The 24,457-nt window shown below is 33.8% G+C and overlaps 1 protein-coding gene across 4 annotated transcripts in view; it reads left to right on the top strand.

Annotated features, from left to right (window-relative positions):
- DGKB (diacylglycerol kinase beta) overlaps positions 1–24,457 on the top strand; it is a gene marked incomplete at both ends in the record, with an annotated part of 326,775 nt that overhangs the window by 71,037 nt on the left and 231,281 nt on the right. For 2 of the 4 annotated variants that reach the window (XM_084306829.1, XM_084306828.1), the window contains 6 exons: positions 1,772–1,889; positions 4,728–4,816; positions 4,897–5,013; positions 9,186–9,284; positions 19,112–19,144; positions 22,875–22,991. In XM_084306829.1, the coding sequence (XP_084162955.1) occupies positions 1,772–1,889; positions 4,728–4,816; positions 4,897–5,013; positions 9,186–9,284; positions 19,112–19,144; positions 22,875–22,991 (573 nt within the window). The remainder of the gene's footprint in view (positions 1–1,771; positions 1,890–4,727; positions 4,817–4,896; positions 5,014–9,185; positions 9,285–19,111; positions 19,145–22,874; positions 22,992–24,457) is intronic. The other 2 variants (XM_084306831.1, XM_084306830.1) reach the window with 1 other exon arrangement.

Genomic DNA, 24,457 nt, shown 5'->3' with positions numbered 1-24,457 from the left:
TTTTTGCAGAAAGGGGACCCTCACATTGCCCTGCTGTCAGAGATGGCATTTGAACTCCTGCTGGTAATATCAGGGGAACTCCACTTAAGCTCTGATCTCAACAAAGGAAAAAAATATTCCAGCTGATTTTTCAGTCCCTTTTGTTGTAGGCAATTTATAGGAATTATTCAAAGCTGTGTTCTGGCTATGACCTGGCTTTGAACCAAATATTCCCAATTTCTTGGAGTACTGATTTTTATACAGGAAAATGTTCCTTTTTAATTTTTTTTTATTTATTTATTTTATCATAAGAATGAAGAAGTCTTAATCATCTTTGACTTGTCATTAACAACTAATTTCTAGAGTAGAGCAAAACTAGCTTTTAAGGACAAAACTCATGCAATACATGCTGTCAAACAACAAAATATTTTTGTTTTTATTTATAAATATATGTCCGCTTACATTAATCATCCTTATCAGTGAAAACCATCATATTATAGAACATCAGCAATATCAAAAATCAGCAATATTGTATATATGTTCTTGTAGCTTAATACAAGAAATCACAGGCTGTATGAGAACCATCTGTTGATGGTTAAATCCATTCCATTAAATATGAGCAAATTTATGTTTGTAATGAAATGACGAAAAAGATCACACCATTCAGTAAGAAACAACATATCAAACTACTGTAACCTGTTTCCAGGTGATAGATGTCATTAGTTACTTCTGTCCCATTAGATATTACATTCATTAAAAAAAAAAAAAAAAGTAAATGGATTTCAAGTGCAATTTTATTAGGTTAGTCACATTGTTTAATTTAAAACCTTTTCTGAAAGAAAACGTCTGACAACCACGCTTGTCTAGAAATCTAGAATTTACAGAATTAATTGTGCAAAAATTGCAACGTTAAAATCACACATCGTTTAGATAACCATATAACAACAGTGAGTTCCCAGGATGGTTCCATTAAGAAGGAAGCGAAAAATAGTACAAGTGAAAGCATACTTTAATAAACATTTCATAACATTTGTTCATGTTTTGGTTGTAAGTGTGACTTACTGGGTCACTGAATTGCAAGTGTCGGTCTGTTGATTGGTCTGTCCATGCAAGATTTGACTATAGTGCTAAAGTTAGCTGAAAAAATGTAGGATTAATTGTAGAGGAATTAAAGTTTTAGAGAGGACATCCAGGATGTAATCCCACCCTTAAATACTTTATTTTTGTTTTACTAGTGGCAGTAGATTAATATAAATTCGAGCTGGCAATAGATATATTATTGTGGTTAGGTTCGGTGTTATTGTGATGTCCCACTTCACACATAATTATGCATGTTACTTTTTCTGAGGGTCTGTAAGAATATCTGTGAAGTTTAAAAAAAAAATCTATTTTTAAACTATTTATTGTTGGTTTGGGGGAGTTTTACTTTCTAACCTGCAGCACATTTATTTCTAGAATTAGTCTAGAGCAAATTTTAGTTGTTTTTAAAACAATTATAATTTAAGATCATCCTGGATTTAGTGCTAACGTAGCATTGCAGTGTTGACAACAACCTGGTGTTTTTTTCTGAATCGTTTTTGAAACACATGGGCATACATGAGCTTCTGAAGATTTTTTTATTATATCATTGCCTCTGTATTTAGAATGATTCTACTGTGATCTGATGCAAGGTATTAAATGAAGTAACAGCTTGTCTTTTATGTTCTTCATTCAATCTCCAGTTTTACTGGCACTTATATATTTCATTGTTTATTTTATTAAGTGAAATCTGTTTCTTTTATGTCCTGTGCAGAATGTGAAAGATGATGGGCAGCATGTATGGAGACTGAAACACTTTAACAAGCCTGCCTACTGTAATCTTTGTTTGAACATGCTAATCGGAGTAGGCAAGCAAGGTCTCTGCTGTTCTTGTGAGTATAAGTATTTCAATGTCCATTTGTAGCTATTCCTAGAAGTGTTGTAGTCTCTGCATAACAAAGAAGTAGTAGCTTCCTAGTACAAACCCACAGCCAGCACAATGGTGCTTCCCCTTAGTTCACTACATGTATGCTTGAGTGGTCAAGATTCAATTCTTAATTTTTTAGGAAACGGGTGTTTCAAAACTGCTGTTTTCTCTGTTATAATTGCTCTTAGTATTCAATACAAGTGGTGTTCCACTTGTATTGTCTGCTTGTATTCTTTTTTATTTATTTTCTCTTATCAAGCATCATGCTTAAGATACAACCTTTGTTGTTGTTGTTGTACCTCTTTTGTACTTGTGAATAATTGTTCATATTCTCTAATAGCTATACTTGGTCTACTAATAGGTACATACTTTAATAATTAGATACTTGTTTAGTATCTAATTCCAGTGTTTATTTATTTGAATGTTGCACATAATTCATGTTCTGTTATTTGTAAAAGTCAATATCCCAGTTTCCCACAACCTGGCATCAAGACTCCATAACATTTGTAAAGTTTTTGATGTTTACTTGATTTGTGATTATCAGTCTTGCATTAATTTATCATAATAATTGTTTATAGATTTTAATGAAAAAAAAAAAACACACAGAAAAAATACTGCATCAAATCTGACCTTCTTTAAATTATTAGGTTCACTTACTACAATTCAATTCCTTAAATTATATCTCTGTATTTCAAAATAATCTGTGTTTGACCAGTCTATTACCAGTATGTTGATAACCTAAATCTTGCCAAAAGATATAACTGCTTCAATGTTTCAAGAGATGAATGATCCATAACTCATAAATTTCTTTTTGTAGTGTGTTCCAATGATTAATCTTTTTTTTTTTTTTTTTTTTTTTTTTTTTTTAAACAAAGACCTGTCTTCTGATTTGAATATGACTGGTAGATGGTTCCAATGATTGGTGATTGGTTCGTGTCATGCCCTTCTCCATGAGATTAATGAGATCTTTAGTACCCAATGTATTCTGTTCATGATGGTATCAAGTCACATTTCATTGTTCTTTTTGATAGATTAATCAGTTTCTTAGTGTAACATACTTTCTCCATTTTTTGGCATGAATGATAGCCCATCATAGCCGATCAGGACCTTTCTGACTGTACGGTTCTATTGATTTAATTTGAGATTAGTCTGAACGAATGAGGGTTTTGGAGTCAGCCATTTCTCTCCCCTCTGTGGGACACAGAATTTGATTCAAATATAAATCCTCTATGTATTGGTTATCACATTGTGTTATTTCATTCACAATGCTATGGAATGAGAGAGATACCTTTCTTAAAAGCAATTAAAACAAATAGAATGTATACAGCTTCAGATTAAGAAACGCTAATGACGTTAAATTGAATATATATTAGATGTTGAATTGACTGTTAGATCTTAAAATAATATTAAAGAATGTATCATTTCGTGTCAAACTGATGTAAATTTTATCCTTGTGAAGGAACAGTAAACTTAGATGATTGAAAGAAAGTTCTATTCAACAAATAATATTGATCTTCTCTAGTAGTTACCAGAAATGTATAGACAAGTTATATAAAATAAACTGCCCCAGAAAGACCAGCCTTACAAGAGCTTACATTTTCTCTGATGTTGTGTACTTTTTAAAAAAATATTATTGTGCTTGGCATTTACTTGGTGGGAAGAATAGTCCCAGAGCAGCTGAAGAACTTCCACATAGTCCTTTCCCTTACTTCGTGCAGGAAGGGTCATGAGTATACTTACAAAACTATTACTCTATTTCTTCATCTCGCTAAGCTTCTCCTCAAATATATTTTCAAGGCACTGCTATAGATTTCATTATTTGCATTTTAGATTGTGTGGGAGGAAAAAAAAAAAAAAAAAAAAAAGAAACTGCAGGAGGCCTCCCCATCCCTCCATGGTCCAATCAACAATGTTACTCCCTGCAGTTTGTCTGATTAATGGCTGCGCCTCCCACTGGGTTTGTGTAATAGGTGCAAGCAAGGTGTTTAGAAGTACTTTGTGCTTAATTGCTGTCGAGGTCAAAAGAGTGAGACATATACCATGCAGGGAGAAATTCATTCTCAGTTTTTAATAGTTAACTCGATTGAATGCAGATATTAGCTGTAGCATTATTTCTTCATCTAGGCACAGTTGTATAGCTGAAGTCAGAAATCTTTGCATTGTATCTTGATATTTGTGTTTCCCAAATGTAGGTAGGGTGATCTTTACAGACAAGATCAACAGCAATAGTTAGCTAAAGTGGGTTTGCAGGGAGGTAGAAAAGAAAGCTTCTTTGGAGGTTGTATTTGGGAAAGAAAGAGTTAAATTGGGGTGATTAGATGAAATGCACGAAAACAATTACTATCTGAAAATGGACTAATCAACCATTTAAGATTTATAAATCAATAGAAGGAACAACATAAACTCATTGGCTTTTATTTTTGTGCTTGCCAGCTGCTCTCATGCCTATAGTTTGTAAAATATAGATTTCTTTCTACTGGCAAATGACACCAAGCCATTTGGCAGTCATCAATTTGTCTTTAATATTTTTGTCGTTTGGCAATTATTGTGGAAAAAATGTAGTGAGCTCTGATTTAATTAAGCATTTCCTGTTATGCAATGATAGTGCATTCTTGGATTTTTCACTTGCATAATATTTCCTGTTCTAATTGGCCTTTTGTATTCCATGGAAAAAGCAGTCTAGTTGGAGTTTTCATTGACTGATTGGATTGATTATATAGAGATGACATGCTAGTAATAGTTCATAAAAATGTAGTCAGAAACACCATTGCTTCAGCATCTGCTAATGTATTTCTTTTTTCAGTTTGCAAGTATACAGTCCATGAACGCTGTGTCTCAAGAGCTCCCGCGTCTTGTATCAAAACATATGTGAAGTCCAAAAAGAACACTGATGTAAGTTTGGGGTAATACTACCTTAACCGTGTACCTGTTAATTTATTAACCCAATGTATATCCACACGTTTCTTTTGTAGGTAATGCACCATTTCTGGGTAGAAGGAAATTGTCCAACAAAATGTGATAAGTGTCATAAAACCATAAAGTGTTACCAAGGCTTGACTGGACTTCACTGTGTTTGGTGTCAGATCACAGTGAGTACTCTAAAATAATACCTTTAGCACAGGCTTGAGAGATGAAAATCTGCATGTTTTTCACAACCACAGAATTCAAAAAGTCTCACTTGGTATTGTCATCAGGAATGGATAGTGTGTACTTAAGAAATTATATATACAGAATATTCATAGAGGGACTTAATTGTTGCAACCAAATAAATGTGTAATATGCTTCAACACAATATAGTGTCTTGATGTACAAATATACATTCTAAAAAACAGAATTCCTGATACATTTTGTGGAGTCTTATAAGAGTTTTCATTACTGGTAAAAGTCAAATTTATGGTGAATTTAGGGTAAAACCCTAATGGGTGGTGAACTGAAATGAAATTGAAGGCATCTGATAGGATACAGCAATTTCAAGTGTCTATGAATAATAGCAGCGACATCTTGATAGTATACTAATCTGTGCACCAAGCCTCATATATACAACTTCTATGCACACCTTATTCAGCAGGAAACAGTAACTGGAACTAATGACATTCAGGGAACACTGCCCTTATAAGTGAGATCTTCATGCTAGAGAGAACAATGTCACTATTTCTGTTTGTAGCCTGGGCAGGATTTAAACGTACATGGGGAGGGATTCAGCTGTCTTCTAGTTTTTTGGGTGCCTCCCCCCCCCAGTCCCCTTCCTTTTTCTGATATCGTTATTGTTATTGTTATGGAACAGCAGTTTTTTGTTCAGTGTTTCAAATAATAATCAGAGAGTGAGGCATTAGTGAATGTTTGTTTTCAACATACAAATTTGGATGGTTTGTGACATATTTTTGTAACACAAGAATACAAAATATAAAACAGCATCAAAGAAAATGGATCCAGGATACTTTCAGTTTTAAGCTGTTATGATTACTTAAAAACCAATATTTTAGAAGAAAGCAAATATGTAGTCCAGATTGCTGTCAAAATTTGGATAATTTATTTAGAGAATGAAAGACACAATCCAAAATTTTGAAATGCAGATAATTAAATTTAGGCGGAGGCTATCTCTTCTTAGGTAGATAAATTAAAATGTTCTGCTCTAGATATAGATGTGTTTACATCTTCATAATGTATTTTAATGAGAAATACTTATTGCATAAGGCTTCCTCTTGAAGTCAAAGGAAACTGTAAATTTTTTAGGTCCTCTGAAAAATTATTATCACTCTATTTATATACCTAAATATGAATCTAGACCAGAGTTGTAAAGTTTTTTGCGTCTTAGAGATGCATATAAACATTTAGAGGACTTTCATAAGCAGTAAGAAATGCTGAAGAAATACTGAGGCATGATTTTTCATTGATGTCTCTGGGAAGAAAGATATTTTGAGAATATCTTTACTGTCTCTCTGCATGTCTAAATGCATAAATATCAATCAAATTACTGGTTAAAAATGAACCTATGTTTTCTGACATTCAGAATAGAAAAGTATTGTTATTGAGGTTTACCTTGACATTTGTATTTTGAAGACTTTTATTCTGTGTTTTCAAGATTTTTATTTTCAAAGTAATGTTATATTTTCAAAATAATTATTTTTTTATTTAATTTTAATGACTCTGGTGTAAGTTAGACACAAGTTAAAAATGAGTATTTTTAAAGTTTGAAACATACTGCAAATTAGATTTTATTTTTAATCCTATTCACTTTTCTTGCAATTCTATAGAAGAACTGCTTTCGCCTCTTTATTTTTATTATTATTTTTTTTTTGCTAATAGTAGTAATTTTCTTAATTACTGAAAAAAAAAAAAACAACAGTGTTTTAAATTTCTAATGTAGGTATGATTTTTGAATGGATATTTTGGAGTTATGTAATTATCACATCCTTTATACATTTTTACCTCCTTGTACAGCAGCACATTCAAGGCTTGTTGCTGATTTATTTTTGTAATGCAGGAGGTTGTTAGTTATTATATACTAATTCTGAGCCTCTTTCTTGCATTTTAAGTATTCTCCTTTTAAAAAATAATAGGGTCACTTTCAATGTCAAATCACTGATTTAAATCCCCAAATTTAGAGGTATTTGGTGCTATAGCTGTCATACTGAGTTTTCAGCCAGGCCAGTGATTCCTTCTTCCCCATACTCCATATTTTTCTCCACTACCATGGTCTCGTAAATGTTTTTTTTCTCAAGCTTTCTCTCCAGAAAATATGTTGCATTTTTTTTCCTACTTTATAGGCATCTGGTTGTGAGGGAGGTAATATTCTAAGGGAGTAGATTTATGGTAAGGGAATTTTGGGGAAATTAATTTAAAATCTGCTAAAACATTCTTTTGAGATGGGATGCATATTATTTTATATCATTGTGTCAAAGTTATTTTGATTAAAGCTACATATCTTCTACCAATTCTGTTGTCAAAGATCAGCAGAGACTAATAAGAAGATTAAGCTATTTTTTCATAGATAAGTTTGCATGCCTCCGAGTAGCAGAACTGCTAATTACTACTGAATGTGTGAAGATACTTTTATTTGATGTAACATGGCCTGGTGTGCATTAATTATGGTACAAGTATCCTTACCACCGAGGCAGAGAATTAGCATGACAAATGATCTAGATTACAGAGCTACCAAAATACCCTCACAATACGGCTTTAATACTAAGAGTAAATCGAAACTCGTTAGACTTTTATTTTCTGTTGCTAAGTAACTGCCTGAAAAGGTAACTTTGCAGTATAAATGAATATGGACAAGGCTAATATTAGGTGCCATTTAGTTCAAAATTCAGAAATGTTATGTCAACATTAACTGTACCAGATAGCTTTAATGGTAATATGTTCTTTGCAAAGTTTATATATCAGCAACTGGTATCATTTTATTGTAATTTTTGTAGAGTTCAAATGGCATAGTTAAGTGATCTAAGGGAAAAAAGAATCAGTCATTGGAAAAATGTGATCTACAGGTGCAGCTATTGAACTACAGATTGTATAACAGCTATTGAACCTGTTGAACTAATGCTGTGTGTTACCTATTAAACCAGTTAGATCACTTGATCAATAGGATTTTTACTTCAAAATTGATGGTATTTATTACACTTATTGTTTTTATTTAATGCAAATATATATGTCTTCTCAAAAGATAAAATACTTGTGCTTAAGATAAATGCATGTGTTACCTGCATTTAATGCACAGTTCATTTGATCAATGCAGAAATAATAAACTTTCATGAAGTTTTACAATAAAACATTGTATTTTACTGTGGCTATCTCTAATACTATGGTGAAGTATACCAATAAATGTGAATGTTTTGCATGATCTAGGTATACAACTGAGCCTTTGTGTTGTGTGTTTGGCATTCCAATTGAGTTAAATCCTAAAATATCAATAGGAACTCTTGATTGATAATACACAATATTTAAATAAGTGTATCATTATTAATATTTGTTGGCATTTTATGTTGATGTTATATACATACTTTCCCTTTCTGCCTTTTTATCAATATAGAAATCAGCCAATGCTTTTTCAGTCAGTAGACTTGAGGATATTCTTTCCATATTCTCAGAGTAGAACTCTTCTTATTGATTTCATCAAAGCTAGATGAATGCTAGGAATGAAGTAGAAAAAGGAGAGTAATTTAGGTTCTTCAGCAGTCAATGGAAGTTTGAACATTGATTCAAACAAAGTTTCCCCAATGTAGCTTAAAGCTCTTAGGTATTCTTATATTATTCTCTTATATTTCATCTATATTTTCACAGATATTGAAGCATCACAATCAAATCAGTGGTGAGTTTATAAGTTTCAGATGGGAAGTAGAGTTCTACCAGTATTTCCAAAGACTGCCCAAAATTACCTGAGGTCACCCACTAGCAGTAGTACAAAAGTCACTTACTCAGTGCAAGAAGTTGAAACTTTTGATCACTGTAAGCACTGTGCTGATATTACTTTACTGTCATGCAAAGCTCTCATTTTGTGTGCTGGACTACATGTGCAGTTTCTAAACTGGAAAGCATTTTGATCCACTATTCTTCGCTTCAGTATAAATTCACAGCTTTTGTCAATCCTAAGATTTTTTTTTTCACTACAGTGTGTTTCATTTCCCTTGTAATACTCTAGTAATAGTTAGATTAATTTAGCATATCTAAACTCACTCCATTCCAGGATGTGCATTTTCTCAGACTATAGTAGTAAAATGTCAAAGTTGAATCTTTTTTTTTTTTTTTTTTTGTCTTCCCATAGTTGCATAATAAATGTGCTTCACATCTAAAACCTGAATGTGACTGTGGACCTTTGAAGGACCATATTTTACCACCCACATCAATCTGCCCAGTAGTATTGGTGAGTTGTCCATATGTTTATTTCAGATGTAATCTTCTGTTGTAGTTAATGGCTGAGACAATGCTGGTACTGACTGCCAGAGGATTTGTTAAATTCACAGGACTGTGTGAGCCTTAAACACAATGGGTAATTCTGGCTGATTAGTTCATGCACAGTGCTTTATCCTCTGTGTATTGCCTTTTCCTTCATGTGAGAATGAACTTTCTGTAGGGCATAGTATAACTGAAGCTGACTCAGGTTTTATTACTTACTTAGACTGTACTTACCAGAAACTGTATAGGCAGAACACTTCTACATTTTACATCTTTTATAGATCCAGCTTCCCAGAATAATGAAGTTATTCTTATGGACAGTTTTTGCTTGGGATGCATATTGTATATCTGCAATGCTGAGGTCTCTGATCTAAGCCGGAGGTTACCTAGAATGATGACGCTGGTCTTGCAGTAAGCTATGCATCAACGTTATGGTATATTTTATTCTGCAGTAGTGGACAGTAAATTTCTCTGTCCGCAAAAACAATAACTCAATTCAATGAAAATAAAAATGCATTCTAGGTGGTACTGAAAAGAGCTGAGCATCTTATTGTGAGAAAGATATCTTTGGAATTAATTTATGTTATCAGAGATTAAAACAGTTGCTATATACTAATGAAATCATAGCATCATCATGTGTGTGGTCCTCTTAACTTAAATATACATTAGAATAGAAGTAAGAAGTTTCAGGACTTAAAGAATGATTTACGGCAATGTGAAAAAGCAAGAAAAATTACCTTCTAATCTTAAACCTGTTTCTGATAAGAATATTTATGTTTGCTGTAAATTACTTCTTTTCTGATTAATACTTTCGGCTGTTCATTTGTCAATCTGCTAAGGGATGAATGCTAGACTTTATCCTCAACATGAGTAAACTGATAGTATTCCATTGCTGTCAGTGAAAGTAAAACAGTGGAAAGCTGGCTATAGTATTTATTTATTTAACATTATATAATAGTATTATATACTATTATAGTATATATTTATATACTATATATATATAGTGTATATATATATATATATATGCTAATAGTATTTATTTAACATTTGCATGTTTGTGCAGAGTAATAAGAGTAGTTACAAGTTTATCTGTAATGGCACTTTGATATTATCTGGTCACATTCTGAATAATAATTGCAAAAATGTTACAATAATTTTGCCAGATGATTACATTTTGCATTATATTATTTAATTTTCAGGATTTTAAGTCATACTTTAAATGTAGAAACTCTGTTTTTGCTATTTGGGAGTTTTTATTTTATTGTTACATATTGTTTGCCATTCTTATAAACTGAATAAACCCTCTGCATGAAATTTCATCTTCAATTATATTTGTGTAATTCCATTTCCTCTTCAGAAGAGGAAGACGTATAGAAGAATTAAGATTTTTATTTCACAAGTTGAGTTTACTTAAGTTGTTTAGAGGATATATAAAACCTCTCTAGAGTCAAAATCATCCTTGAATAGGTTAGTCTTCTCTGCAAATTTTGAAGGCATAAGCAGAAATAAGTATGTTTTCCTGTATCAGAATCATGTTTCAGTATTGCATACTAATAATGTAACATAAAACATGTATTTCAGCACTATGTTTGTATATGGTTAAGAATGGAGAATATGTTTTGCTGTGATTTAAAGGGAACTTTATAATTTTGCAGTATATTTATTCACCTAGTAGCTTTTTTTCAAAAATGCATTAAAATCCTGTGTTACAAATAACACATTGATGACCTAATTCCCCTTAAAAATGATGACTTACAATGTACATGTTGTTTATCTCAGTATTTTTTTAATTAGTTTCTCCCATTTTCTGCTAAGGGGATTCCTTTTGAAAAATGTAGGGCCACCGTAATATGAAACCAGCACTTTCAATAATGGCAATCAAAACAGTGACTGTATGGACACTGAAATTGACTAAAGATGTAATAATAAGAGTGTCTGTTAATAGAAATGTGTTAAGACACAGCACATCATAAACCTGACAGTGGAAGTTTTTCATTTAGGACATGAAGTTAGTTTCAATGATCAAAAATAATATACCTTGAATATACCTTGCAATGTTACTTCTATGCAGAAGGCAAGAAAAAGCACATTACCATTTTGGCACAATGTTACAGTGCCTTTCACAGCACATTTACCCTTGAGTACTTTAAGGTATCAGAGAAGAAAATCTCTTTCCTGCTGCTGTGTTTTAACCCTGGCAGTCAGCTAAGCTCCACACAGCCACTCACTCACTCCCCCTGGCAGGATGGGGAAAGAGTCAGAAAGGAACAAGTGAGAAAACTCGTGGGCTGAGTTAAAGACAGTTTAAAAGCTACATGTGCAAGTACAGCAAAACAAGAAATTCACTACTTCGCATCAGCAAGCAGAAGTTCAGCCATTTCCATGAAGTCAGGGCTCATCACATGTAAGTGTTGCTTAGGAAGACGAGCCTTAATTTAAAAATCATACATAAAATATCCCTTTGGCCAGCTGGGGTCAGCTGTCCTGGCTGTGTTCCCTCCCAGCTTTGTGTGCTGCCTGTCCAACTCACTGGCATGACAGTGGGAGAAACAGAAAAGGCCTTGATCCTGTGTAGGCACTGTTTAGCAACAACTAATATATTGGTGTTCCAACACTGTTATTATAACAAATGCAAAATGCAGCACCATACAAGCTACTACTATGAAGGCATCAACTCAATCCCAGGCAAAACACGTATACTACCATAGAAGTTAAAGGTGTTGTGGGAAAGACAATATGGCACATGGAAAAAATCTTGTATCTTTGGTCTCCCTTTCATCTGTAACTTTGGAAGTCCAGACTTCTTCTGGAAAACTGTCAAAGTTCATCTCTGACAAAGATGTCTTCTCATTGGTTTTCTTTCTAGAGTACAGGCAAAATCACTTCCCATCTCTTTATGGAACTAAGAAGAGGTATCTATCTTTACCTCTTTCTCATCCAGTATGTGTCATTTTTTCAGTTCTTGTGACATCTGGTTTAGATTCTTTCTGCTGTCATGAAAGGAATTTTTTATTATTATATTTTTTTTTTCATAAATTGCAGCTAAAACATCACCATATATTATACCAGACTTACGAAACTGGCCTCTCAACTGCAATTTGTTGTCCAGGACAATATCCTCCATTTTTTCTACTTCCTAATACCCAGTGATATCCAAAACCACTGCTGCAACTGTGAAAAATAAATAGAAAAATTGTCTTTCTTGATCTTAATATCACAGAGAGTTTCTTTTCCCCATAAACACAGTCAAGAAATCATGGGGAAGTATCTACTCCTGAAGTAGATACTGTGTATATTGTGAAAGAATCACACATCTATCTGGAGTCAATATCATGTAAAGATTTCTCATATTTCACTGCAATACTTTTAGATGTTTTAGTGGAATGTAGTCTGTGAACTTTAAAACTAGTCCATTTTTACTTTTTTTGTTTACTATATATAAGGAATGTACAGCGAAGTTTTTTTGCTTGAGTTAAATGAGTTTTGTTATAAACTGTGTGTAGGGATCTCAAGTGATAGTCTTTTAATAGATGTCAGATACACTTTAAAGCTACTCTCTTTTATTTCAGTAACATTTTAATTAATTCATACTGATTGAATAAATGTACATTGAGACTTGTTTCCTAATGAGGGCACATTTAGAGGAAAGGTTTTGCATCATTCTGATATCCTGTGGGTAATTATATTCTAATTATATGGTGGGGGGAAAAAGTCTATAACTCAGTGCTGATATTGTTCATTGGACCCAATTAATTACATGCACATAATGAAAGTTCATGATAAGGTTGACTGGCACTGAGTTTAAAAATCTTTAACTCAATTGAATCCTAGCCTACCAAGAGTACAGAATTAGATCATAACCATGTTAAAAACTGGGTATTGGAATGAGATGAGTGAATAGTGAGGGAAAAATGTTGGTATCTCCTTATGATACAGCTCATCCCTACCCACCCCCACCCCCTTTTTAAAGCTGAAAGGAAAAAATGCTACCATACCTTTTATCTTATTCATTTTGTGCCATCCTTTACTTTACTCCATTTATTGATGAACACATAAGATGTCCTAATTCTTATTTATGTTTGTAGAAAAGTAATTAGATTTTTCTATTTCCAAGCAAAATAGATATAATGACAAATCAACCAATAAAATCCTACTATTTAATAGATGTTTATATATTTCATAATATATGATTATTTTGATTCTCCTAACATTAATGTGAGTTCTAGAATTAAGTCTTTTTTACTAAATATCTAACGTAGGTTTTGTAAACTATAATTAAAACCATTAATTTGGGGGGTGGGAAGGAAATCATGGGATAAATTGTAAAACATTAGGTACCCTGAATACAGAGTGAGCATTACTATATGGCAGTTACCACTGTCTCCATAGTAACCAGTTTATTTCAAAGAGGGGGGGTGACATGGGTCTGGTGGAATATAAAAGGCAAGAAGTGAACAAAATTAAATTTGAAACTGGATTCAATTCTTTGTGTTTGATTTTCAACTTCATTTTTCAGCTCTCTGGGAGATATTGGTCATCATGATAAAAAGTTTGGAAGAACTCACTTTGTTACTTTTCTCTTATAAATTAATTTGTTTTTTCTTTTGTCTAGTGAAAATGCTCAAAATGTTTTAGGACAAAATCATATAAGCATAAATTTTATGTATAAAATAACTGTGTATCATAGAGTAAATTTATTTATACACATCCAATTTAAAATAAGTAGAATTCACTTGACCTCTTATTTTAAAACATAATTAGTTGTACATTTTGGTTTATTTGATTTGGGTTGGGCTTTAGCATTTCATTGTATAAGAACATAAAAGTTCAAAAAATCTTTTGGTTATAACTAGTTCTATTTAGATACAGAAAACAACATACACAACAGATGACAAGTTTTAGCTATGGAATATTCCTTGTGCAACTAAACAATATACATTTCAATGAGTACCTTCAAACTTACATGATTTTGTATAAATATAGCAAACATGTTGAGATGCTGGCAAAAACTAATACAGATTTAAAACTGAAAATTTTGTACAAGAATTTCTTTCCCTAGCAGTATTCAGAGAGACTAAATAGCTTGTGCATGCACTATAATTACAATGTAATTAAATAGACAATTTTTCGATGTCTGGTAATACATTTTAGTATTACTATTTTCCTGTGAGATAGGTAAATGTTACATAGGAAAGCAGAGATGCAGAGAGAGCAAAAGGGAATTAGCAGTCGTTGGTTGAAAAATGAGCCTTCTTAACCCTCTTAACCCCAGAAGCTGTGGATGCCCCATCCCTAGAGGTGTTAAAGGCCAGGCTGGATGGGGCCTTGGACAACCTGATCTAGTGGGTGGCATCCCTGTCTATGGCAGGGGCGTTGAAGTTAGATGATCTTTAAGGTCCCTTCCAACATGAGCCATTCTATGATTCTTACAGGTTTTCAATTGCAAAAATGATTCTTCTGTTTTTGTTATAGTAGAGATCAGTTTTAACTTAGTTGAATCCAAGCTTAACATGGAGTGCAAAAAGTCAGTGTAGCATGTTTATGAGCAACCAGATTCTTTGAAGCTGAGTTCAGAAACATCATAAGGCTGTTACATACCACAAAAACAGTTATTTCAATATATATGAAGTTCATGAAGTTCTACAAATTCGAGTGCAAGGTCCTGAAATTGGGCCGGGGCAGTCTCAAGCACAAATACAGGCTGAGCAGAGAATGGGTTGAGAGCAGCCCTGAGGAGAAGGACCTGGGGTTTGTGGTTGATGGAGAAGCTCCACGTGAGCTGACAGTGTATGCTTGCAGCCCAGAAAGCCAACCCTGTCCTGGGCTGCATCAAAGGAAGCATGGTCAGCAAGCCAAGGGAGGTGACTCCCTCTCTGCTGTACTCTTATGAGACCCCACTTACAGTACTGCATTCAGCTCTAGGCTCCCCACCACAAGACATGGACCTGTTGTAGCGAGTTCAGAGAGGGCCACAAAGATGATCAGCAGGCTGGAGCACCTCTCCTGTGAAGACAGGCTGAGGGACTTGAGGTTGTTCAGCCTCAAGTAGAGTAGAGAAGTAGAGAAGGCTCTGTGAAGACCTTATAACAGCCTTCCAATACCTAAAGGAGGCCTACAGAAAAGCTGGGAAGGGATTATTTGTCAGGGATTGTAATGATAAGACAAGAGGTAACAGTTATAAACTAAAAGAGGGTAAGTTTAGATTAGATATAAGGAAGAAATTTTTCGCTATAAAGTAGTGGTAAGGCACTGGAACAGGCTGTCCAGAGAAGCTGTAGATGCCCTATCCCTGGAGGTGTTCAAGGCCAGGCTGGATGGGGCTCTAAGCAACCTGGTTTACTGGAAGGTGTCCCTGCCTGTGGCAGGGGGGATGGAACATAATGATCTTTAAGGTTCTTTCAACCCAAACTATTCTGATTCTGTGTAGGCAAGGGTGTATGGAAGTCTAATAGGAGAGAGAGTAAAGAATAACCTTAGGGACAGACAATAGTGATGAGTTGTGGGCCGGCAACTAGATATAACTTAAAATGATTGAATGGCTGCCATTTCAGTTTATCAGCATCTTATTATTTTAACATTGAACTGTGTTTGCCAAACAGATAATTAGTTAGGAAGATACATTTTCCTCCAGGGCAATTACTAATTTCCTTCTGACTTCAAAGAAATGAAAAAGCTCTTGGTGTATATAAGCACACCATTATATTTGAAGTGTGTTTTACATTTGCAGAGAACTGAATCTGCAATATCATATGCAACTGAAAAGGAAAAAAACAAAACAAAACATTTTTTTTTAAATCTGTTTTAATTGTTGTGCTATTACCTAATATTCATTAGCCAGATTTCCACACACTGAGAAACATATAGAATCCTAAATGGTCTGGGCTGGAAGGGACCTTAAAGGTTATCTAATTCCAACCCCACTGCCATGGGCAGGACACCTTCCACTAGACCAGGTTGCTCAAAGCCCCACCCAACCTGGCCTTGAACACTTCCAGGGATAGGGCATCCACAGATTCTCTGGGCCACCTGTTCCAGTGCCTCACCACCCTCTGAATAAAGAACTTCTTCCTAACATCTAATTTAAACCTACCTTCTTTTAGTTTAAAGCCATTACTCCTTGTCCTATCCCTAAACCCCCTATCAAAAACTCTGATGGGTTTTTCTTGTGCTGGGGAGTCCTGAGCTAAATGCAGGACTCCAGGCAGGATCTCACAAGAATGGAGCAGAGGGGCAGAATCGCCTCCCGCAATCTGCTGGCCGTGTTTCTTTTGTTGCAGCCCACAACCCCTTGTTTGGCTTTCTGGGCTGCAAGTGCACATTACTAGCTCATGTTCAGGCTTTCACCCATCAGTATCCCCAGATTCTTCTTCAAAGTGCTGCTCTTTATCCAGTCATTGCCCAGTATTCATGTTTGCGGTTGCCCTGAGCCAGGTGCAGGACCTTGCACTTGTATGTATATTTTAAAATAGTTTTGCAGCTCTTTTGTCTTTCTTCGACAGTGTATGTAATTGCTTACTACAGTCCACGTTTATTTTAGGTTGCAGGTTCAATAATAAGTCTTGGTCCTACTGTTGGGTAACAATGATGCTAATATTTAACGGGTGCAAGATATAAGGCAAGATATCTTCAACCAACTAAAAAAACTGAGGCCAATATGCTAAATAAGAAATACTTGATAGTGATTTTGCTGTGTGATTCTTTACATATTTAAGATATATTAAGCAAGCAACATAATGTGTATATAAACTCACCAGGTAATGATTCCATATGCAAAGCAGTCTTGTTTTTTATCAAGATAATTATTTTAGAAGTATTCCCAAACAACAATTTGCATTATATATTATAGCATTGTCCTTTTTCACATGTTTTTGCTATCAGTATTATGAGTGACAAGATACCTCCTTCTGAATGACATATATATATATATATATATATATATATATACATATATACACATATTTAATAGCAATTGTTTCTTACCAAGTCAGCTCTCAGGTAAAATGGAAGTTTTATATTTCCTTTATAAGTTGGGCATGTGCAGCTCACTGGACAGTTATTCTTGGTAGTGAGTAGGTCACTAATCTTGTCCACAGGATTACTTTCAGCTTCAGCCCTTGGATGTAAAACTACACCTCTGTGAGCTTTCAAGGCATCATGATATGGTGTCCTAATATTGAACCTGCTGATCAGTATATACACATGGTTAGACCTGGAAATGCAGTGAAAATTCTATAAAGTAACTATTTTAGCGCATCTGAATTATAGTTCCATCTAAATCATAGATATGATTGCTTTCCAGTTGTTTTGTTTGTTTTGTTAAGGTTTTATGTTGTTGTGTTTTTTTTTGTTGTTTTTCTCCAGTTTTCAGGTTGTCTGACTCTTTGATTCTCTTCAGGTGTTGTGTAAATATGGACAGAAATTACATGGAATGGAATTTTTGTAAACAGGTTCTTGAATACAACATACGTTTACAAAATGATAGTCTAAGAGTACTTGATCTAATATTTCGTTGTGTACTAAAGCAGAGCTTTTGTATCCCTTGGAGAAAACCAGGTCTTTAAAGAAAGTAGTGCCTAGGAATCATGGAGCAAACTTTAAAAAAGACCAATCTCACATTCCTCCAGTTTCTTTAAAAAACACTCAACTTCAGTTTTGTATTCAAGTTAAATACTTAAACTTTCATGACTTTCTTCCTGCATATATCTGAGGATACCTTTGGATACCTTTGCACAGGATTCCATGGATTCCATCTGATCTGCTGTGATCAGATTCTTCTGATCAATATATTTTTGCACGCCCACTCCCTATTTGGAGTTTTGAGTATATGTCTTATCCGTAGGCATATAGTATAAAAGAGGTAATTATACAGAAGTCATCTAGAATTTTCAGTAATTACTTGACAAATTCTGTAATGATACTAACTACTATAATAATACTAATAATATGTCTAATATAATACTAGTATAATAATACTACTATAATAGTAACTACATTATTATTTAGTAATGGTTTTACAATTCTTCTTAGTGTATAAATTCTTTAAAAGTATGTTTTAAATAAATCTCAGTTGTGTTCAAAACAATTAAGAAAATACAAATTCATACAAATTGAATAAAAGGCAAGGTGAGAAAAAGCAATTTTTGCTGCATAGGCAATGGATTCCATGTCAGCTTTTAAAATGCAAACATATTTCTACTTAGTAGGCCACTAGTTGCTGTTCATCTGTTTTTTCATGAATATGATATTTCTAAATCTCACTTTTATGTAAAGATTTTAACTGTATGCAAAGAAAGGGTTGAAATACTATTTGAGGATGAATGTTGTGTAGTTTGTCCACTATAGCAGAAGAAAGCTTTTTAAATAAGAGTCCTTACTTTGAATGAGGATTCAAAGACTTAGAAGATTATGAGTGCTCTCCAAGTACCAAGCATCTCATTTTACTATATGAAAGAACACAGTATGTTCTTCAGAATATAATTCTTTCATACTGTAAAATAAGATTCTTGATACTTAGGGAGTACTCTTAAATCTGAGGTTTTTTAATATTTTCAGCTGCTGATAAAATGATCCAACACATTATTCCATTACTATGAATTATATGACAGCCAAAACACTGGGGGATTATGGTTGTGCAAATATAGGGGGGGGGCGGGAGAAGGAGAGAGAAAACCACTGTGTACATTAGTTGTTGAGTACAACTGCTGCAAGGTAACATTCATTGCAAGAGTTCTCACCATGACCTTTGCCATCCCAGCTGTTCAAGTATTTCAGTCTAATATTCTCTTTTTCCAACAGACGCTACCTACTTTAGGAGGTTTGCTCCCTGAGGTGCGTAATGGGAGGAATCCATGTGGGCAGGAATACTAACATAATACTATACATTATTCTTGCTAAAAAGTGCATTTTGGGGCTGAACTAAAAATCTAGACATGGTGTTCTGTGTTGTCAGTTGAAAGGCCCTATCGTTTATTAATTCTTTAATCCTTATTTGGATGAAAATTGGATAGATCATTGGATAGATGTCTTAGCTGACAGTGATCTCTGGAGCAGTTCTGAATTTTAGAAACTCCTTCCTCTCAGTTAATAGACAGTGACTTCCAAGTGAGAGTTCAAGAGAAGAAAAGAGGGCATGAGAGGTGGAAAAATGGGTGGAAAACATTGGTGTTGTGGTAAATACTACTTTGAAAGGTATGTGCTCTGGCATATACCAGAAGAACAGAAAAGTTTAATTCTTTGAGCCATCAAAATGTACAATAGCTTTTAAAATGCTGTATTTGGTATCTCTATCAACCTCATGCATGCCCTCTTAACAAAATGATTCACAAACACATAATCATTTTGTATGCTTTCATATTTTTTTAAAAAAAAGATATTAAATACAGCATAATTGTTGTGTAAACATCTCTTACTTGAAAAATAAATTTTTGCATTTGTAAAACCATTTATTCCATGCATGTCAAATTTGTTTTAACATTGCTAGAACTTGTAGTATATTGTCCAGGTATGATTTTATTAAACTGTTATCATCTCATAAGAAAATTACGCTGTTTAATTCCTGACAGTCTTGGATATCTTAATAATGTAGTTTCAGAAAGTTACTCAGTTATGTGCAGTTGGATTAGAAAGCCATGTTTCTATTTCATATATAAAACAGTATCAGTACAAGATAATTTAAAAGTATTTTTAATGAAACTGTAAATCTTTTTGTGTTCCATTAATAAAAAATACTTTGTAGAGTCAAGTTGTACAGTATTGTATTATTTCATATAAGCTAGAAGTCAGATCCACACTAGGGTGACACATCTAAACATGTGGGATCTGTAACTAGGAAATCTAGAATATTAGAAATCTACCTGAGAGTACTTAGTCTACATGGTGTCATATGTTGTGGTAACATATGTTAAAAAAAAAAAAAAAAAAAAAAAAGAGAGAGAGAGAGAGAGGTGATAGGAAATACTTTATTTTTACTCTCTTAGGAAAGTAGACCTTCATGGATAATGACATCAAATATCCATATCTAATTTTTTATAACACTCTAGAGAATTATATATCATGACTATATTTTTCCTTTATATGTTGTAAGTTTTATGGCCTAATTTTTAATAGTCACTGCTTAGGAGAAATTGTCTTGGTCTGTATGGCAAGAAATTGTTTTGCTTATGGGACAGGTAATATAAATAGTGGAAGGCATCCTGACCAAAAAAAAAAAAAGGTATGACCAAAAAAAAAAAATCTAGTAAAACTAGATTTTGCTCATTAATGATTGATAACAGCAGTATTGATCTCATTGGCATCCTTTATGGAGAGACAGTTCTCAGCAAGGTATAAATGCTTTTCCTCTAAGTTAAAGACAGTTTTTGGTGCCACCCTTTATAAGGTCTCTTTTGAATGGTGTTTTTTAACCTCATTAAGTATACTTCCTCTGTGTGGTAGGTCTGCTTCTTTCTGTTATCTTTTTCTTTGAACTGTCACAAATACGTTTTTTGTTGTTGTTTTTGGTGTTTTTTTTTTTTTTTAGCTTAACATTTATCTAGACTTTTTAAAGCCCTCTCTCCATCTATATTTTTTTGTTATGAATCATGGTTTTGTACTAGCCATGTGTCTGTATTACTGGCATATGATTTGGTTTCTGAATATTTTGTAATACACAAGAGAGAGTTTTGGCCATATAACTTCAAGTAACATTAAATTATGTTTAACACTGTATACTCACTTTATCTAAAATGCCTTGACTTTTAAGAGTAACTAGTCACAAAGTTGTTTGAAACCCCAAAGCTACCTTTTACGTATGTAGTGAGTTATGAAGCTTCCTTCACACTGGATTTTCATACTGTCTGTCCTTAGACTATAGGCACTAACCAATACCATTATGCATTAATGTTTGTGAATTAGTTAGTTCACAAACATTATTCTGCATGGATGCCTCATCCTAGTTAGAGTTTCTAATAATCATCAAACGAACAAATGCAGAGTTGCTGATTTCTTAGGTAGTTTTGAAGGTTAGGGCTGAGATGTGTTGCTTTAGTTGCTTCTACTGTTTTCCTTTTAAAGCAATAATATTGTAGTCTATATGCTTGGACTTCCTTTTGAAATGGTCATGTTATTGAAAATATCCAAGCGCTCAGTTAACTAATCTCTTAGGAAGTTTTTTGTTTGTTTGTTTGTTTTGTTTTGTTTTTTTTCCCCTGTGACATAGGTTTTTCAGTCCTTTTATAGGCAATGCGATGAGATTGCCAAAGTTCTGCAAAGCACTTTATTTGCTACCCGAAGCAGAAAGAGATGAATTGCACCACTATTTGCATCAGGACTAGATTGAGGGTTGTTGTCCAAATTTAAGGAAATCAAAGATGATATAAAACCAGTGATGGCCTACATCTGTGCTATAGTGATCCTAGAAAGGCACTGTATTAAACCTAGAGTTACTCCATTCCTTCCAGGGAATCTGTTTCAATGTTTCTTAACCAGTTGAAACTGCTGCAGAAAGAGTGGCATGGATTAATTGCTTATGCAATCCCTTTGGTTTTATCAGAGGTACCACAGAGGTGGATTTGGCCTGGTGTGAAATGTAAATGCACTATGGACTGGGTACAATTGCAGGGGGTGAAACAGTGTCCTTCATGTTCCGTTTTAGTGTGGCAGCCCTATCCCCTGACTAGTTTAAAACCTCCTTGCACTTGAGATGTGAGGAAAGTGACTGGAGTGCAGTCAGGATTGGGTTTGCTGATTCTATTTGACAAACATCTGCTGTCTTAATGCATGGTGCATTTTTGGACAAGGTGAAAGGACATGCTGGGAGCAGTTTATAAATAGGAGAAATGAGATACAAAGAGCAAGGGCAATTGTTTGTTTGTTTGCTTTGTTTTGTTTTCAAAGTTTTCTGAAATGACCTTACAACAATTGAAATTATGATTATAACAACATACTTCTGAGCTTTCATCTTTCATCTGCTATGTATCAGTAACCAAAGTTGCCAGTTGCTTAGAATCTGATGTAGAATTAGAACTTCCACCGATTTATTTCTGATACAAAATATGCGTTTTATAAAAAGCTGCTTTAAAGTTCAACCTCTTAAGGATAGTCAAATGACTATGGTACATTTAAAACAAGTGTATTTTTCCATAAGTGGTAAAGTACTCTTAAAACATCTAACCTTTGCTAGCAGTTGGGAAGAGATTTTGAAAAATTATTGATCTGTTATCACTATGCTTATTAAACTATTAAATATGATTGGCTTTCCAGTTTTCAGAATGTCAACCCGGACCTGGTAATGTCAGATTATCTTTACATCACATTAATTTGTACTGTGACTGCACACTTTCATCCGTCTACTGCCCAGTCATTGTGGAATGTCCAGGCACATAGATAGATGTTATGTGAAGTGGACAGACATCATGTAGTAACTTGACTTAGATCTCATTTTCATTAAATCAGAATCTGACATTGCTCTCCAGTCAAAAAAAAAACCTCTAGAGAGGAACAATCTTAGTTACAGTTGAATAGAATTATATAATGTGTTAAAATGTTCCATTTTCTTTCTTTTTTTCTATTTTTCCTGAAGGAAAGACAGGCAACAGTGAAAAAAGAGAAGGGTTGTCCCCAGCAAATGAACAAACTGGGAGAACGAAACAAAATGCAAAGAGCAAATTCCGTCACCGTAGATGGACAAGGTCTTCAGGTGTGATTATTGTTATTTTAATTTTAAGAAGATATATATATACGAAGACAAAAGTATAATGAACAATCTTTTAATACTTCCTATACATTCATTCCTCTACTATTGCAGTATTATATATTAAAAATTTAATAATAAGGTAAATTCTTGTTTCTATGCAAATCCTCGGTTTTTCGTGTGGCTGATAGGAATTCCTGGGATGTTAAAGGGGGAGGGCAAAATAGCTCTAAAACACTTGTATTGTGGGTGAAGCTGAGCTTGATGTTTTCAGTATTTATCATGAAACGTTGTGTGAATTCACATTATAAATTTCGGTCTATGGCTTGATTAGTGTTGACTCTTCTCATTTGGACCTTGTAACGAACAGATGGATAGATGAAATTTCAATTTATTCAGGTATTTCTAAGTATGGTATTTGGCACATCAAAATAAAAGGTTGAGAAAGGCAAGTTTGGTTCAGTAGTTTGGTTCTAGTAATATATCTAGAATATATCTAGAATAAAAATAAGAGTCTTCTATTTGGAAGAAAAAATCATGTGTGATTAATAAGCTAATGTCACTGTCAGGAGTTTACTTACAGGTTTACCAGAAGCACTGCCTGAATTGCATGACTTCTTTCCCTTGAGATACGAGTAGTCCTGAGTAAAGTCAATGTTCATGTATGTGATGCCTCTTCTTGATTTCATCAGGAGTTAAATTATCATTGTTAACAATGTAATAATCATTTATTATACACATTTGACTGTTCTGTCTATCTTCTGATGTTCTACAATTGAGGTTCAGTAAAATTTAAAAGATGATCTCATTATCATAGATCAAATGCCTTATACCTTTCATTATATACCTTATTGTGTCTGTTTATTGTATCTGAATAGAAAGACATTTTATTGTTTCATCTTTTTAGGTTAGTGAAACATTCTTCATATGACAACTCAAAACAAAACAAACAGAAACAACAACTAAACACTAAAACTTATGCAGTCACATTGGTGGCCTACTATGATATTATGGTTGTTATTATCCATGGCTCTCTAGGCTCTCTTCCCATACCTGCCATCCGCACAGGCTACATTACTGTTCACGTTATTTAGGACAGATAGAGCATGAAGCAAAAGGGGCAGAATATGTATTAACAGAATACTTAAGGTCTGTCTAATCAGACACAGTGCAAATAGTTGTTCAAATAAAATGGTATAGAGGAAGCAAACAGAATTTTTAACTCTTGGTTGATATCTTTGCACTTTCTGTGAACGGAACTGTTCTAGCTGATCTTTGGAATCTCATTTTGGTAACAGCACCACGTATCATCATGAATTTTGTTTTTACCCCTTCATTTGATAGCTTATGGTCACAGAATGTTTTCAGGAATATCCAGGTCTCTGTTTCACACTCATGGAATACAGTACCTGGAATACAGTGCCTATTTTCCTACCACCACTGACTCTTTCACACACAACATTAAGTTATTA

Source organism: Netta rufina (genome assembly GCF_964035555.1).
Source record: "Netta rufina genome assembly, chromosome: 2".
NCBI classification, from domain to species: domain Eukaryota; kingdom Metazoa; phylum Chordata; class Aves; order Anseriformes; family Anatidae; genus Netta; species Netta rufina.
This window is presented reverse-complemented; position numbering and strand designations above follow the sequence as displayed.